This window comes from Erpetoichthys calabaricus, chromosome 17, assembly GCF_900747795.2.
Source record: "Erpetoichthys calabaricus chromosome 17, fErpCal1.3, whole genome shotgun sequence".
NCBI lineage: Eukaryota > Metazoa > Chordata > Cladistia > Polypteriformes > Polypteridae > Erpetoichthys > Erpetoichthys calabaricus.
In genome coordinates this window covers 11738667-11757167 of record NC_041410.2, presented here as the reverse complement: position 1 = coordinate 11757167, position 18501 = coordinate 11738667, and the positions used below count along the sequence as shown (strand labels likewise).

The window sequence follows — 18501 nt, the reverse complement described above, 5'->3', positions numbered from 1 at the left end:
GGAGCCATACAAAAATAACAGGTAAAGAACTACAAGAACTTATTCTTGCACCACTAGATTCAGGGACATGTTTTCAGTCTCGGGCCATAAGGCTACTCAAAAGCCACTTGTACAGAAAACTGTTCCCTGTATCTATTGTTTGGTGTTGTTTTTAATCTATGGTGTATTCATTTTCTATTTCTAGTGTTCGAATACTGTCATTAATCTCTAAGAGACATGTAAGTAAGAATTAGATAATAGTAAGAAATAGTAAATAAATGAAATGTATTGAAATTAAATCTTTAATTCTAAATCATGGTCTCCACAATTACTCTTGTCCGTCATGGTATTTTAAAGTTCTATTGGATTGTTTTTCTTTTCTATAATATTCTTATGATTGTTTAAAAAAAAATTGGAAAAACAGCTGCGATAGTTCAGTGTAGGGAACCTTATAGGATGCGAGCGCGTAACCCTACATCGGCGCTCTAAGACTGTGACGCACCGGAACCGGAAAGATCTTCATTGGTGCGGCGCCATGTGCGGAGGAAAGTCGGCGTGGTGGTCGTGTTGAGCTTGGGAAGACAGACTGTTAGACTTTATAAATGTGATATTTTAGCACAAAGTTACATGGACATATAAACTTCAATATAGTAGGTAAATTGCTGCAATGAGTAAGAGCAAGGTAAGTGTTCTGAAACACTACAAAATATGTTTTATTTAACGTTTGAAGTAGGAAACAAAAAATCACAAGAACTACGTCATGTTTATTTGCTATTTCCAGAAAGTACATATCATAGGTAGGGCTCAGTAACCCACGTTAGCGTTTTAATACATACGCTCATTTGCTGTGATTTTTTTATTGTGCTAATCTGAGTAGTTATGTTCTTTCTTTTTTTTTTGTTTGCTTTACATTTTTCTACTTATTCCATTGCATTCATTAACTCAGCAGAACCTGTATAGAAAAGTAATGTTTAACGTTTGGCCTAAAATGATGACTATTAAACACATTTATTGACTTTTCTGTGATGTTTTAAAGTAAACGCTCTGATGTAGCCAAACTTCTGTTTCTCGAAGCCATCCTTCGATTTTCATATACTGTGACCTAAATTTAAACCTTTCTTACTCCCTTAGACTAAGAATCAAAAAAGAGCCCGAATCAAAGCTCTCCATGATGCTCAAGAGAGTTACTCAACAGTCCCCCACTCTTTTGTTTTTAATCGTGGTCAAGTTGGGAAGAATATCGGCCAGCTTGTCGTGGACATGCGGAGGGCGATGGAGCCCTTCACTGCTAAGTCACTTAAGGTTAGTACTTCTCGGAATTCTTGAAAGGGGCTGCTGCAGGATGGTTTGTAAAATCTTGCTGTTAGAAAAATTGTTACATGTGACTAATTGGCAAAACAACTAAAGGCTCTTGATCTTCTTCGCGGGGTTTTTACTTAGTCGATCCGTGTCATATCAACAGATTTAAGAAAATGTTCCCCACTGGCCGTTTCCGATTTGCTTCATACTTGCCTAAAAACTACTGTGCAAAATTTTAGGCTTTCACTAGTATCCGAGATATGGAGTCTTTAAAAAGTGGAATATGAACCTAATTTTACTATGGGAGAAAAAAGTGCTACTTAATCCAAACGTTTCAGTTTTTATTGTTAGTTGCATGAACTTTTAGGAGATGGTTATGTAGTATTAGATGTCTTTAACATTCAAAATAGTTTTTTTTCCACAGCTGCATATTTGCCAATTTATGTATTGTTAAAAACTGTATAAAATGTCTCTTGTACTTTATAATCACTGCATCTCCACAGTAAACCACCTAAGATCTTTAAAATTTTAATAGGTATTACTCAGTTTTTTTAATCAAACTTTGATTTAAGTGGCATTTAAAATGGAAATGCCTCTGTATATTGCATTTCTCTTTGAGGTGAAATGTGAAATTTTTGGTATCTTAGTTTGGTTCAAGTTACCAACATTGTTTTATGTATTTGCAAAACAAAACAAGCTCTTTCCAGCGCTATAATTGTTTTCATGACAGACTTTGTCATACTTGGCCAATGTGCATTTGAAATATAAATGTAAAATGACATTTTTAATATTTTTTGTTTTGAGTCACATAAAATGGTGAAATTCCTTCCAATTATAAAAAAAAAAAAAGGAAAGCCCACTGGTTAAGAAAATGGTTGTAAAGTAATCCATGGCCACAGTGCTGCCCTTGGACTATTTTTTGCATAGTGGTTGATTGGTTTTCTTTATAAAGAGTCAATACTTGCATCGGAGTCTTTGACATTTTGCCTAGTTCAGACTTAAAAGTGGGCTACTTTCTTATGCTGACAAAAATGCATTGCTATACATTTTCTTGGAGTAATTTGATTTGTTTAATCGTTTTAAATGGATCCATTCCTCATGTTTCCTTTTAGGTTCGCCAAAAGAATGTACTGAAGGACTTTGTTAATGTTGCAGGGCCTCTTGGGGTGACGCATTTTTTGATGTTTTCTAAGACCGCCAGCAATGTAAATTTTGTAAGTAAACCTTTTTTCCTGTTAAGTGGACACCAGTATACCTTTCTGTTAAATTTATTAGTCCATGCTTGAGTAGCCTTTGAAGGTTTGCAGTCCTTCCATCCCCAAGAATGTTGGGTTTCATTATTTATTTAAATGTCATGATCCCTAAAATCTTAGATTGAAATGCCTTGTAAAACAGTTCTTAACAAATACCACTTGATGTGTGTTTTTATTAATGTTAACAGTTAGAGGAGAGAGTTTATGTATTGATACAGGTTTCATTTTACCTGTAAGGTAGGTATATTTGTATATTCTTTGGTGTGATGTGGTGGAAAATACTTGCTTAAAATATTGTTAAAATCATTTCCAGTCCTATGGTTATTTTTACAGGTAAACCTTGAAGGTTCTTATGATTTTTGTGTTGCTTTATTCTTTTTTTTTTCTTCTCAGACTATTAAAATGGAATGTAATAGTGCCTGAACAAGATTGTTAATAATGTCTCAAGGTTTTTGTGGTAGAAGTCTAGCGCATATAGATATATATATATCATAAATGTCTTATCAACTACAGTAATCCTGATGAATCTGAATAAATGGTATTTCATGTTTGGGATATAACACAAGTGTTCTGGCCATTGGCTGAACTAAGTTCAGACTTTGAGAGAGTTGTCTACATTACTGTGGAAAATAAGCATATTAGGGTAAGGCTTTAGGTGGGAATTTAGTCATGCTGGGGCTGGTTATGTTTTCTTTGCCATTTCTCCTTGTACAGTGGAACTTCGAGATACGATCACCTCTGTATACGAGAAATTCAAAATACGAGGAAACTATGAGCGAAAAATTCAGATCTAAATGCGAGCATTTGCTCGCGTAACGAGCCACGAGCCAGGCTGTGGGTATAGCTCTCAGCTTAGCGAGGGGGCATGGTAGCAGTTGCGAGCCGCGATCTGCGGTGTCTGCGTTTCTCACTTAAGTGCACATCCATGATTGTTCCTGTGGCTGATGGGCTGCAGCTGCCATGTCCTCCCCGCATATATAGAGAAGCGCGAGCCGGTTAAGGGGGAGAAGAAGTAAAAGAAAAGAGAGGAGAGAGAACGGAGGCCGGCCTCGAGCGAGCGAGTGCAGGCTCGCGTATAGCTGAACAGTGAGCTGAACAGGCGAGCCAAACGCCTGAAGCAGGACGGTGTAGAGAAGGTCAGCTGCATTAAGAGTGTCTCGCCTGTTGCAGAGCCCGCAGGTGAGACGCTAACAGAGAAGAGGCACCGGGGATTGTCGTCTGTTTTTTAAAGACTGCATCCTTTTGACGTTTTAACCTCGTGTTAAAGGATTGTTATTCTTGTGTATTTTAAACCTCCACTTCACAACTATTTTAAGGATTATTTATTTAAAGATTTATTGAATGCTCTACTGCACTTTAGACACCTGTTTTCATTCTTTTAATAATCAGTTATATTATTTACCAGTGTTATTTATTAAAGGTAGACTACAGTATATATAATTAGTGTTATTTGTTAGGAAAATTGATTTTTATGTTAATATATTTGGGGTGCGGAACGGATTAACTGGATTCCCATTATTTTCAATGGGGAAGTTTGTTCTAGATACGAGAAATTCGCTATACAAGCTCAGTGCTGGAACGAATTAAACTCGTATCTAGAGGTTCCACTGTATATGGTATCTAATTTTAAATATTTTTGGTTCCACCAATGAGGTTTTAGTAAGTTATGCAACTTTTCACAAATTATTAACAAGTTAAATTTCATTGCCAGTAGTTTTATTTCTGTCTTAAGAGTTTCTCATTCTGGATAGTGATTGTGGTGGTGGTTTATTTTGAATTTGCCTGTTTTGTGAGGACTGTTTTTACACACTGGTATCTGTAATCACTGAAATATTTTGCATTACATTAATTTTCAGAGACTTGCTCGGTTACCAAGAGGACCGATGTTATACTTTAATGTACAAGAGGTAAGATTAGAAATTAACATAATTTGTAATAAGTACCACTTAATAGTTATGGATTCTTTGCATCTCTGTTTAAGAAACTGGGCAACAAATATAGCATTAATAATATATTATTCCTCTAGCACTCCCAAGAATTTAAATATTCCAGAATACCACCTGTTTTTTCTCTTAAATTAAGTACTGTAATGTTACAAGGTAAAACCAAAGGTAAAATTTCTTTATCCACCCAGAAAAATTGTGTTGGGTGGGATTAACAAGGTGTTATGGATGGCTTTTTTACGTCCGAAATGGGTTTTTAATTAATTATTTTGTAATGTAAAGTATGGAATTAATAATAAAGCCTGAAATTTTTGTATTTATTTGCACATGTGCACATTCTAAATTTATTCACTTTAAGTTTCAGTCCTTCAGCCAAGAAATAGTTACCTACTCAGTACCTGTACAAAAAACACTGTGCCGTTGCCACAAGAAGTTTTGAATATCAAAATTAATGTTTTAATTTACCCAATCTTTAAAGCTGCTTTTATAACATGACACTTCAAATCAGGTTAGTCAGAAAATCAATTGGTTAGATTTATGATATCCACTATTGTGAGTCTGCATTGCTGTATAGCGGAGACGGACATTAGCTAATTAATAACTTGCTGAAAATGAATATTTAAATACACAAATGAATATACATAAGTTTGTCTCGGGTTTATGGCTTCCTTTTGTGAAATTAGACATAATTAAATTTTATTTTGGAATTATCATAAAATACAACTTTTTTTTTTCCTTTTGTTTTCAAATTACTTCACGTAAGTGATCAGACTTATTATTGCTTAGTCTTGTGCAGAAATGACTCATAACTGGAGACAGCATTTTAATTGCTCCTGTATCATCTAAATATGAGCCGTGTGCTTTTAGTTATATTTTAGTTGATAAACTACATTTTTTTTTTTTTTTTTTTTTTTCAAAAAAAAAAACCAGTAAAATAAAGTATTTGCTGACTTAAATGTGTTTTAGTTCCTCCGCTAATTGCTTTTCTCTGGGATCGTTAGCTTCCGTTAACATGTTGCATGTCATTTGAATGGCCTTGTGCTTCAAAACATTAACAAATGTCTGTCTGGAAATTTTGAAGCTTTAAATATGTTTTATTTTGTATCAATGAGTAGTCTGATGTTTGAGGTTGGTGTCCCATCCAAGTTTGAAGTCAATCTTGCAAAGCTTCCCTTTTTTTTTTTTTTGTGGCTACGTATTGAATGGTCTTAAAATGCAAATCATCTTGCCACTCACTAATCTTGCTCAGTTAGTTGATTACAACATTGTGCTGTCAAAGCATGCATGGATCATGCATTTTTATTTCTGATTCTATGTCATAAAAGAGGCAAAAATGAGAGCCTTTTTTTGCCTTGAAAGCTTGGTGAAATTCTTGTGCTTTATTAAGTTAACCCATGAGGGATTTTTAAGATATAGGCACCAGCAGTGGGGGTCTCTCTCTCTCTCTCTCTCTCTCTCAAAAATGCAACAGTTTGATTAGGTGGGTTTATCACATCAAGTCCACATTTTCTGCAGACAGCATATCATAGGGTTAAAATGTAATATTTCAAATAGATCAGTATTTAACAATGATGTACCAGGAGGATGTACCAGGAGGATTTTCTCTTTTTAGCCATGTTATTAAATTAACACCTGTAATCTTAGTCAAGCTTAAACAGTAATTGTAGGGTGAACTGTTTGAATAATATTTGAACACTCTCTATCTTACTATTGCTGTATTTTCTGCAACAAAAATTCTGATAGTTTACAGGCGGTCACAAATTTTACAGGAAAATTTCATTTCACTTCACATTAGTTGGGTGTGGTGGATAATATGAAAAACCGGAATGCTCATCTAAAGCAGCACAAACATTAGACCTTATTTGTAAAATTTAAACTGCACAAATTGTTCAACTTGTGAGTATTATGAGTATGAACACATTGGGATTTAGACTCTTGGATGTTATAATGCACTTCAAATAAAACAAACATACACATGATATGATATCCAAGCAGTCTAATAGTCTGTCCAGTGTTCTGGTAATCTGAAGTTCTAAAAAGTTTTCTTGTTACATTTCTGGTCCAGAATTAATACATGTCTGTTGGCATTTCTAAAGATTTCACATTCCTGTTTGATTTTTTTTATTTTTTTATTTCTAGTATTCCTTAATAAAAGATGTTGTCTCTTCCTTGAAACGTCACAGAATGCATGACCAACAGTTTACCCATCATCCCTTGCTGATTCTGAACAACTTTGGGATGCAGGGTATGCATATTAAGCTTATGGCCACAATGTTCCAGAACTTGTTCCCCTCCATCAATGTCCATAAGGTAAGGATGTTTTATTAACTGTATTTTGTGCTGAGAAGAAACCGTGGTACTCTTGGTTTTGCCTTATGGGGGAAAAAAATACAATTTAGCACTGAAACAGAACACTTTATATGGATTCACATGATGACATTATCATTATTTTGATAATAAGGTGATATATTCAAAGTAAACGCTCTGATGAATCCTTCTACTGTTACTTAGTACAGGGTTTATAGGGTCATTATTAGCAGATATATTCCAGTTGGTGATATTTCATTTATATTTTGGCTAGAACATTTTGGTTTTTTTTTGTTTTTGTTTTGTTTTATATATATTAAACAGGTATAACATTAAAACCCTTGTTTATGTTAGAATTAACATTAATTAAAACAGATTGAAAATTTTCACATTTTGGGACTAGCAAAAGGTCACTTAGTTCATTAGTGAAAATCTGATGGTTCTTTTGTATTAGAAAGGCAACATTTTCTTAGCATCCCATCATGTAGTAGGTTTCCAGACTGCTTTACTTTGTTTAGTGGGTTTGTGTACTGCAAAGCTCATTTCTCTTCTCTCACTCTCACTCTCACCCACCTACCTACCTTCCTGGAGAGCATATCATTTTTCCAAAGGAATTGCTTTGATGCAAGGCTTTATGATCATGATTTGCTTTTGGGTAGAATTTTTTTGTAGTGTGTTTCATAATGATTCGCTCACATACATTCACATATTTAATGACAGTATAAGCAGCCTCATCTTATTGTCTTTTAAGATGTCCGCATATCCCAGTCAGGAAAGGAGAATCACCCTTGTAGCTTGGCTGTAGAGTATACAAGGTACATGGTTATGAGCTTTTTACATGTCCACAAAGCACAAGTAGACAGGATTTGTAAACTACTATTATTCAAGTATTAATGCAGACACCAAGAGGTTCAGCCAGTGTGCCGCAGCCAGAATGAAATTCAGTGCTACTGAATCGGAGTGTCAGTTAACGGACAGCCTTTCATTCCGGTACCACACCAAAGGCTTTTCCAGGGAAGTCTGAGGAACAGGATCCCTTGATAATTTATAAACTGTGTAAAGTATTTAAAAACATTGTTACAGTAAGTAAATGTTTAAAAAAAAAAAAAAATTGTGAGAAGGTTTATACTGGCAGTGTATTAAAGATAAGAGTGATACATGGGAAAGGGGAAAAACAAAATTAAGCAAGGAAAAATGCATTGTTACAGTTGAATTTGAATATGATGGGAGGAATGCCTATCCAAATGTTTGAAATAAAAAATACATTTTCCATAGAATTCTTGCTTGGTTTAAGTAACTAGTAGAAGCCATTCTTTTTCCAGTGCTTTCTCAAAGAGGTGATGAAAGTATGAAGGCACTTGGTCTTAGAGAGAAATTAAGGGCATTATGACATTTACAGTGCACATAATATTTTTATAGCAGTCAGCATTTTTTGGCAGAATATTTGAATTTCTTTTTTCTTTAATAGGTGAGCTTGAATGCCATAAAGAGGTGCATCCTGGTCAATTACGACCCTGAAACAGAACTGATTGATTTCAGGCATTAGTAAGTCCTCATACCTGTCTGTTGTATATCCATAGTATATATTATAATTCTGAAATGCTGCTGTTTCTAGTGTTTGGTTTTACACAACTGAAAAGGTGTGATATACATGGTGAACAACAGCACATTTTCATTACAGCATACTATTTGCCTGATGAATGCGAATTAGAGTCTGCCTTAATAGGTAGCCCAAACCCTTGAAACCGAAGTGAGATGAACTTTCTTTTGGAACGTAACAAACTCTGATATATTTTCTTTGATACTTTGGACACAAGTGATGACAAAAATTCTGTTGATGTACATAATGATGCTACTCAAAGTAAACGCACTGATGTGTCCATATAGACTGAAAAGACTTTATTTTTTTGTTTAAATTGTGAAGATTGTATCATATCTTGTCATCTTTCTTGTTTTATTGCAGCAGTTTAAAAGTTGTCCCTGTCGGCATGAGCAAAGGAATGAAGAAATTGATTCAGGAAAGGTTTCCAAACATGAGCAAATTGGAAGACATTAGTGAACTTCTAATGACGTAAGAAGCTGTACATTAGCAATTTATTAGGAAGCTTAGTATCTTAAGATAAAATGTTCATTTTTCTGATTTGTGTAAAATTATTGAAAGGTTGCTTACGATTATTGTACAGGTATAGTCAGTGGTTCCTTATGATACTATCATACTTAAATGTAACCATTTGTTCAAAGATTTTGAAAAATTAGGAGCCTAAATGTATTGCTTTTAGTTTGGTTTATGTTAGTGTTTTTTGGGTTGTTCTATATGGCACATCTCCTAGTGGTCTTTGTTTTTGTTCTAGTGGAGCCAACTTGTCAGAAAGCGAAGCAGAATTGGATGGGGAGCACAATATCACTGAGCTCCCTCAGGTTTATGCTGGTCGTGGAAACATGAAGTCTCAACAAAGTGCTGTGCGGCTCACAGAGGCAAGTGTGGTCCATGCAGTGGATCTGGGAAGTTAGATTGTCCTGTGTTTAACTTTGCAGTGATGGCTAGTGACTAAGCTTGTTGAACAGTGAGCCTCAGTGTTACCAATTCAAAGTGTATGCCTGCATTTCTTTTGTGACCCTAAGCAAGACACAGCCAGTACTGTTAACTGAAACATGCAGAATGCTCTTATTAATTCTTTTTGAATAAAAGTGCTGCCTAATTAAAAGTCTGTTAATGTGCTATGTAACACTATTGCATCCAGTACAGTAGGAGAATGCAAGTGATGAAAGCATCTGAATTGGAGAGTTACTGTGATTTCTCAAAGTAAACGCTTACTGATGCATTCTGGTACAAACAACTATGCTTATAGTTTTGGTGTGACTCACTCGTGTTTGTTCTGCTGGTACTAACTTTTTTCCCCCCGCTTGTTTAGTACTTTTTTTTTTTTTTTTTCCCTTTTACTAACAAAGCTTCATGCTTCCATTTCTTCAGACTTAAAGTTTATTATTTGAGAGTACTATTGTTCAATAGAGAAAACTTTGTGCCTCATAACTTGAGCTGCTTTTTGCTTGTCTATGAACATCATAGTAGTTGATCTTAATTAATGTTATTTGTTCCTTTCAGATTGGTCCCCGGATGACATTGAAGTTAGTCAAAATAGAAGAAGGTTTAGGTGATGGGAAAGTTCTTTATCATAATACTGGTAAGTCTTTCCTAATTTTATAAAGAACTTTGTATTGTTTAACAGCCAGTAAGGCATGTATAGCAGATTTATTGAAGTTTCATAGTTAGTCTTAATACATAATTCGCCAGCCTCATCACTCACTCGCGTCCGTCCGAAGCCTTCTGCGCAGTTGCCTTCTGCGCAGCTGCCCGAAAAATCTTACGAGACCGACATCGCGGCAGGCGGCGGATTTACGGCCGCGAAAATTCAAAGAGAAAGGCAACTTCGACCGACATCCAACCCCAGCATTGCGGCAGGTGGCAGATTTATGGCCGCAAAAATTCAAAGAGAAAGGCGACTTCGATTAAAGCTCTAGAGGCCTGAAAGGCGATTTCAACTACAGCTCGAGGCCTAATTACGCATTCTGATTCAATTACGCATTCATTCAATACGCCTATATCAGGTTTGTGGTGCTTATTCTTATTACTATTCCACTCGTGCCCGTTTCATCTTACGTTGTCAAAACAGGCTCTTTGTCCAGTGTTTACATAATCTACTAACTATTGTAAATACATAGTAGCTCATTAATCCTTGGGGAATTTTTCCCTTGCTCCAGCAACAACGTAGAACGTAAAGTCAGTGTAAGACAGTAAAAATGTTGCTTAACATTTCAGGTGGCAGAAATTGCTATACCAATTCTGTACATTATTAGACTAATCATAATTTTTTTTTTCTGGAACACCTACTAGTTTTGCTGTTTAAAGTATTGTAATGTTCCAAATTATAATAAAATGGAAACTTTAAAAATGGCATCATTTAGTAAATAATAACCCAAAATCTAACAAATGCAGGATAACGTTTTAAAGCTATGTTAATATATGGCATTATAAAATACCAAATTATTACGTACAGTTGATGTAGTGTATTATTCATTCACAAACCTTTATATAAATTAAACTGATGTTTAATGTTGAGTTTTGTTTTTTGGCAAGTCTAAAATTTTAGAAATAGCTATTTTTAATCACCTGCTTTTAATCACATTACAGGTGAATGCATCATTATTATTGAAATTGTTCGGAGCTATTAACTATTGTTAGCGCTTGTTTTGTGTAATAAATCAAGGGATGATAAAATTGTATACAAAAAATAGTTTCATTTTTAGATGAGTATTTAAAAAGATTAGACTGCATGGGAAAGCTCAAAAATGGAAAAATGCACGTAATCAAGTTTAGGCTTTCTAAAAGAGACTGCAGCAACAACAGAAGACACTTCAATCTTAAATATTTACAGTGTGTACCTCCTAATACTGTCGACCCATCTACTAATCTGTGTGTGGTTGTGCTTTTCTGCTCAGTAAAGGATGCAAGTGATGACTGTATAGTCTTCTGATTTACCCGTGATTTATTCTTATAAAGTAAACGCTTACTGATGCATCCAATTTTCTTTAAAAAGTAAACAAACAGTAACCGTGGTCTAGGTTAATTTTGCCATACCTTTATGGGTTTTCTGCCTGCCAGTTCAAAAGACGGAGGAAGAGATCCAAGAAATGTTGGCACGTAAGGAGAAACAGATGACACTGAAAGCAGAAAGGAGAAAACAGCAAGAGAAGAATGTGGCAATGAAGAAAGAACAACGACAAGAACACAAGTAAGACATTACTGTTACCTGGGCAAGGTGCTCTAGGGCAGGGGTAGGCAACGTCGGTCCTGGAGTGCCACAGTATGTGCAGGTTTTTGTTCCAACCCAGTTCCTTAACGAGAACTCAATTATTGCTGATGAAGCACATATTGCTTAAGTGACATTTTAATGCTTCATTTTAGTGGTCTCGCTTGTTAAGGTTCTCCAACCTTAATTGCTTATTTCAATCTTAAACTGCTGCATTCAGTGTTTTAATTGCTCCTTATTAGCAATAAGGTGTAAAAGACAAAGCAGCCAGCAGTTCTCCAGCTAGCTTTTTTCCAATTACATCTGTGTGTGTTCATCATGCACGGTTTGATTTAATAAAACACTTAATAGAAAAATGTGACAGACTGAAAATGATCTGTTTTAGTCTTCAAATCATTTGGATGATATCCTTGGAAAGGAAAAAAATCTACGATATAAAAGCCTTACATTGCACAGACTAACAAGCCATAAAATTAAATAAGGTCTGAGATTGGCAATGATTGGTTTCTAATTAAGCAATTGGGTTGAATGAAAACCTGTAGCCACTGCGGCTCACCAGGACCGACATTGCCTACCCCTGTTTTACATCTTATTGCTAATAAGAAGCAATTAAAACACTGAATGCAGCAGTTTAAGATTGAAATAAGCAATTAAGGTTGGAGAACCTTAACAAGCGTGACCACTAAAATGAAGCATTAAAATGTCACTTAAGCAATATGTGCTTCATCAGCAATAATTGAGTTCTCGTTAAGGAACTGGGTTGGAACAAAAACCTGCACATACTGTGGCACTCCAGGACCGACGTTGCCTACCCCTGCTCTAGGGAGTGTTGAATGAACTTTAAATTGCCATTTAAAAATTTGCTACCATCTCTGTGTTGACTGAATATCTAATAGGAGTCTAAGCCTCTCTCCTATTTTGAACTTTTATTAAACTGCAGTACACCACCTTGTCTTTAGTCTATTTTAACATTACCACTTCAGGTTACTTGTGGGCAACTCTTTTATAAATACAAACTGTCGGCCTTATTCAGTCTTTCTCATTCTGTGTGCTTGGCCTTACTCCTAGAGATTGCTGCATTAACATTTTTTTTTAGTTATTTAACAGCTGGTCTCCAAAAGGAAGCCGCCTTTGAATTCTGTTTCTTGTTAGTGGTAGTCCCATATAGGAATGTTGCAAGAACTGGTGGGGGTTCAAAACAGCCTTTATGGAGTTGGCTCAGAAATAAGATTCATATGTGCTTTGAGTTCAAATGAAGTTACCGATTACATGTCGGTTATAATTATTTAACTTGTAGATGGCGAGGTAAATCGCTTTTAATGCTGTATCTTACGCTGTCCTTTTAAATGAACGGAGGCTTTGCATTCATTGTTTAGGTCTGAGTCACACACACAGAATTATGGGATGTGGAAGGAAACTGCTTGCTGGCAGTGATAACAGTTGTAATGTGTTTGTGGGGGAAAAATAAAGTTTCAAATGAAGTGGCAATTTGGCTTATCTACACCGGTAATAAAATGAGCTGTCCCGTTTTTTTAATGCCAAAATAAATGTTACTTAGTGTTCCAATGCTTCGAAGTACAAAGCAAGTCTTTTTAGTGATGCGACATATACTGTGTTAACAAATATGCGCAGTTGTAGCAATATGGGCAAGCCTGCATATGGAATATGAATCTACAAATGCTAATAAGCTTACAAACATTTCATTAATAACTCCTAACATGATGAATGTAGTGAAAGCACGTCCAGTATATCATGTTAACAATTCATTGAATACAAGGAACATCAGTCCCATATATTATCTATTTCTGGATATCTAGACAGGCTAGACAACAGTCTTATCTCTCCATATATGATGGTCTGAAAATGTAAAAACGCCAATTGTTCTAAGATTTCTTAAATAATACAGTAGATTAATGTAAAACTGACCGTAAACCTTGAAGTTGAGACAAACATGACAAAGGGACCATTTTAAACAAACTCCTGGTGCTTTTAATGAAAATCTCTTGGAATTTTTTTGGATTTCAGTAATTTAACAGTACAAATATAGCAGTGTTTGATTTTTTTTTTTTTTTTAAGCAAAGTTTTTCAGTTACAGATGAGGAAATGTCAGAATACGATTATAATATACACATGGTAAGATAAATCAGGTGGTCCCATTCTTTGTAAAATCTGTGCTGAAATCCCCCCAGGTTATTAACCACACCCCCACACCCTTTGTTGTCCCAGTGTATCACACATTAAAGTCTTGTATTTGTAATTTATTGAACTACGATACTAGTTACTTAAATGGTGGCTTGGCAGCCACTTGATAGATATGACTATTTTTAAATTTGCTGTTGCTATTAATATTTATGTATGTTGTATTCTATTACAAAAAAGTCACAGTAGTATAAACTTAAACAATGGAGTTACTTTTAATTAAAAAGCCAATGAAAGGGATTTCTGTTTTTGCTGTGACGTTAAATAGGTATTGGGTATTGTGAAATTTCACCGGTGTTGCTATCAAATACAATAATTCTAGTCTTGTGACATCCTTAGTTACACATGCAGTACGTTTTTAAATTTAGTCAGAAATACCAAAACAGTTAATGAGTAAGAAATTAAACAATGGTTTAAAACAAAACTTGGAGACTAATAAAAATATGATGCCATCCAAGACTATAAGATCCTATAGCAGTTCATATTTGATTCTGTGCGAGTTCATTGGAACCAAATATCCAGTATTTTTGGAATTGTGTTGCTCTTTGAAAGCCCATCGATGTTACAGACTAAAATTTGAATGACTGGGACTCCCACTGGTTTTCTCCAGGGTTTTTAAAAAATACACAGTATGGGAATTTTAATAGACTGCAGAATACAGAACTACAATGGAGTATCCATATTTACTTGAGTTTTGTACAGAAAAGCTATTAAGTACTTGTGTACTGGTTAGGAGGGCTTGGGAAGATTGTTCACAGTGAAAGGAGTTACACTTCAGTCAATATAAATGTTTGTGAAATATGGTGCATTTCCCAAAACAGAAATCATTTACCATAATATTTCTGGTTACAGGTTCTAGTATAGTTTTAAACTGATGGCTGTAAAGCAGTGTAAACACGACTTCTTATGAATAGTAAAATGTTATTTGAGCAAGCAGAGCAGAAACCTGGCATGCACACTGTTGGTTAATAAGATGGATATTCTTATAGGAAGAAAAGTCTAGAAGGCATTAAGAAGAAACAAAAGCAGCTGATGGGAGAGGAAGGTGACAGTGATGCAGAGAATCCTGGAGCATCTGAAGAGCAAGCTGCAGCTGAGATATCTGATGATGAAGCAGAGTACTACAGACAGGAAGTAGGAGAGGAACCAGAAGAAGGTGAGGAGTCATTTATGATTTAATTTTATTTCATTCAGCAGTTAGCACACTTCCTGAGTAACTTGGATATGTTCTAAGGCTGGGTTTTGCTTGCTTTATCGAGTTTTTAAAGTTTTATTTACTGTATAACTAACCCCATTATAGTAATTCTATAAGAAATGGAAAAGGCCACAAGCTGTTGTGTACAAGCAAGAGCACAAATGCAAATTTTAGGTCTTTAGATAATTTAATAAAAATCGGGTTGAAAGTTAATCATTCTGTTGAAGCCAGGAGTAAAATGCATCTGATCACTTGTCTGTCTTGAAAGTATATTATTGACCATATTAAAGTATTAGACACAAATGAAAAGTAGTAGTGAAAGTTGTTATAAACTGGACAATGAAGGATTTGCTTCCAGAGCATTTTTGGTGGTATATTGAGGATTTTGCCCTGCTGATCACAAAAATTGTTTTTAAAAATTTGTCACATTCTATTAAGTTCAATCACCCATTTTTTTGTGATTTCCTCTTGTAAATATACATATGCAATACACCAACTACTACTGTGATGATCCAAAAGCAGTGGTACTGCTACTAAGAGTTCAGTGTGGATAGACCAAGTACTGCAAGTGGGACAGCTGTGCCAAAGAGTGTCACGTTGAAAACAAACCACTTGTTGACCCAGCGAATATATTTTTTCCTCCTCTATATAAAAATTGGTCTGGTGAAAGATTTTGTAAGTGATGAAATTCTTCACCCTATTTGTTCAATAGTTGAGATAGATGCTTCCACAAATGATGCCACCATTAAAGAAGGTGATTTTCTTGGTCCACATGTCTGACACGTCCTCAGCATTCATCAGTTCAAAGATTTGCAAGTGGAGCCAAAGAAAATTGTAGCAAAGGAATTCTAGGATGTTGTTGAAAATATTCTTGGTAGCCACAGAGCACCAAACTGTTGGACAACATCCCTTAAGCAAACAACCATGAGGTGGCGCAGTGGTAGTGCTGCTGCTTTGCAGTAAGGAAACTGTGGAAGATTGTGGGTTCGCTTCCTGGTTCCTCCCTGTGTGGATAGCGCTTTGAGTACTGAGAAAAGCGCTATATAAATGTAATGAATTATTATTATTTATTTATGAAAGATTCATATGCTGCATTCCCACATGGGCTCCTTATCTGCTAACCTTGGTGCAGTTAGTAATGAACACGAAGTGAAGGTTTCACCAGGACGTTGCAACATTTAATAATCGTTATCAGGACAAGTAAGATCCATCAGTGCCGACTGACTGTTATTGTGAGATGCGTCGGTTTCTGAGTTCAAACAAAAATCGGCAGCAAAACGTTTTTAATTCAATTGTTCTAATGCAATGTGTCGGCATCATTAAGTGATTAGACACTAAATTCAGTTAAAAAAAAATTCTCAATTACTTTGTAATTCAGTCAGTCCAGATTTATACTCGTGTTCAGCTTGAAGTTGTCTGTCGTAATCTCCATGTGACGGTGTGGGTCCTGCTCCATGCTCTCCCTTCCATATTTGTGAGCCTCTTGAACCCAACAATTTATAGTCGTGACTGGGATGAGCTGAGGGCACCACATGAAGCAAGGGGAAGGTGCTAAAGAGTACAATGTCTTTATTAAAAACAAGAAACTGTGTCCAAATAGTGTAGTGTTTCAAAACAGTCCACAAATAATCCATAAAAACGTGAAAAAGTTGGTTAAATTAATCCAAAAAAATCCCATTAAAACGAGGTTAAAATCCAGTGGCAGTAACTGTCCTTTTTTTTTTTTTTTTTTTTTTTAAAAGCCTGGTGCCTTTTGCCTTCCTTCCTTTAGCTCGTGGCTCCCCTGCTAATCCCTCATGGTCATTGCAGCAGAGGAGTTGTCCTATCTGCAGATGCAGCTGACCTTCCACACGTCTTTTTTTCCCTGCGCTACGTACAGGCTCCATCACCGGACCGAGACTCTGGTCTTCACGTTGGGGCTCCCCATAAGCCTCTTTGTCCCTGCTGCCTTCCGCTGCAAGCTTTCCAACCTCCTGGTCAGTCCTGCTCCTCAAAACAGCTCAGTGGGAGCGACCCATTCAGACTACCCCAGAGTGTCGGCCATATACTCCTTACAGGGGCTCTCCTCCCGTCTGCCTTTTCCCAAACAAGCCTGCTCACTCCTGCGCTGGCTTTCGCCTTCTTTCTTCAGTAACTTCCATTCTGTATTTTTATTTTGCCCTCCCCCCCCCCCCGTCCCCCACACACACACTCGCGCTTCCCCTATTAAAATGTGGATGTGACCCAGGTGTGGTGATTAGCTGCTCTCGGTATCAATTACGACCACGGGTGATTTCACACCTGTGTACTTCAGTGCGGAACAGCCTGCATCGCACCCGGGAACCGCTCCTTCCATGCTGCCAAGCCCCCTCCTCAAAGCCGTGTGTGTTGCGATTATTTATTTAGAATGGTGCTTATCAGCCGCGGACCTCACTTTACCACATGTCAATCTTCAGGAAGTAAAACTTTTGACAAATTGTCCCACTTTATCTGTCATGGCTGGCTCAACAGTACTTGGCTGCAGATGTCTTGGGGTAGTGCAGGTTTTGTTCTTTAGTTTGATTTGCTGTTGTTATCCATCAGTTTATATGCATTTAATGTCCTGTTTGTACTAATTCATTCACTTGTTGTTGATTTCGTTACTGATTGCACTTTTTAAAATCTTAATCTCTTCAAGCACTTGTTTTTTTAGTCCCTGAGATGAGGTTAAGTTCTATTTCCTGTTAAACTGACAACTCCCAACACACACACCGTTTCAATGATATGTTTTTTCCTTCAATACTAGATATGTTTCCTACTCACTCCAAGCGTAAAATAAAAGGACAGAAGTCTCCACAGCCTCTGAAGAAAAGAAAACGGTCTGAGACCAGAAAAGTAAAGCCAGCCAGAGCAGACTTGCCCAAGGGAAAAAGACTGAAGAGAGACAAGGAACCAAATTTCAAGAAGAGCAAGAAGGCTGAACGACGCACTGACAGGCCTGGAGTACCCCTTAAAGGAAAGAAGGGGAAGTTCAAACCAAGTTTCAAGAGAAAGGCACCATTTAGTGGGAAGTCAGGAGGTAGCAAACCATTTAAATGTAAAAATAAAAAGTGACTGTAAAATTCTTTAAACTTTGGCATCCTCATATTGAGGTAATTTGGAGAACTCCTAATTGCTTTGGTTGATTAAGGCGGACTTCCCCTGAAGAGCTGCTGTCTAATTTTTACATCATTGTCAAAGTACATCTATAGTGCCAAGTCTGTGGATGTGTAGTAGCAGTAATTGATCGATTGGGTTTAGGCCTGATAAAAAAAAAAAAAACGAATAAATGTTCTTCAGAGGGACAAAAGTGCACTAGTGGTTAATACCTGGGCTAATAATGGGCCAACCTTTACATAAACATAACTGATGGTAAGAGTCATTGCTGAATTCTCATTTGTTTCTAGAAAAGTAACAATAAGGTGTCTTTTGGACAAAGATGACGCTATGGTTAAACATTCCAAGAAAGCACCAAGAACAGAAACCAAAGCCTCTGCTTCTCACGCTTAGAATTGTTACTG

General features: G+C 36.2%; 1 protein-coding gene across 1 annotated transcript; it reads left to right on the top strand.

The window, feature by feature from the left end:
• Positions 1–466: 466 nt before the first annotated feature.
• On the top strand, positions 467–18291 carry ppan (peter pan homolog). The gene is made up of 12 exons (XM_028823897.2): positions 467–661; positions 1111–1281; positions 2391–2492; positions 4388–4438; positions 6614–6784; positions 8250–8326; positions 8745–8852; positions 9133–9256; positions 9885–9963; positions 11442–11571; positions 14778–14944; positions 17748–18291. The coding sequence occupies exons 1-12, from the start codon at positions 647–649 to the stop codon at positions 18053–18055; spliced, it is 1503 nt and encodes a 500-aa protein (XP_028679730.2). The 5' UTR covers positions 467–646; the 3' UTR covers positions 18056–18291.
• The last annotated feature ends 210 nt before the right edge of the window (positions 18292–18501 follow it).

Coding starts and splice junctions, on each gene's coding strand:
- ppan (XM_028823897.2), top strand. Junction 8,853..9,132: donor ATTAGTGAACTTCTAATGAC/GTAAGAAGCTGT, acceptor TTTTTGTTCTAG/TGGAGCCAACTTGTCAGAAA. Junction 14,945..17,747: donor AGGAGAGGAACCAGAAGAAG/GTGAGGAGTCAT, acceptor CTTCAATACTAG/ATATGTTTCCTACTCACTCC.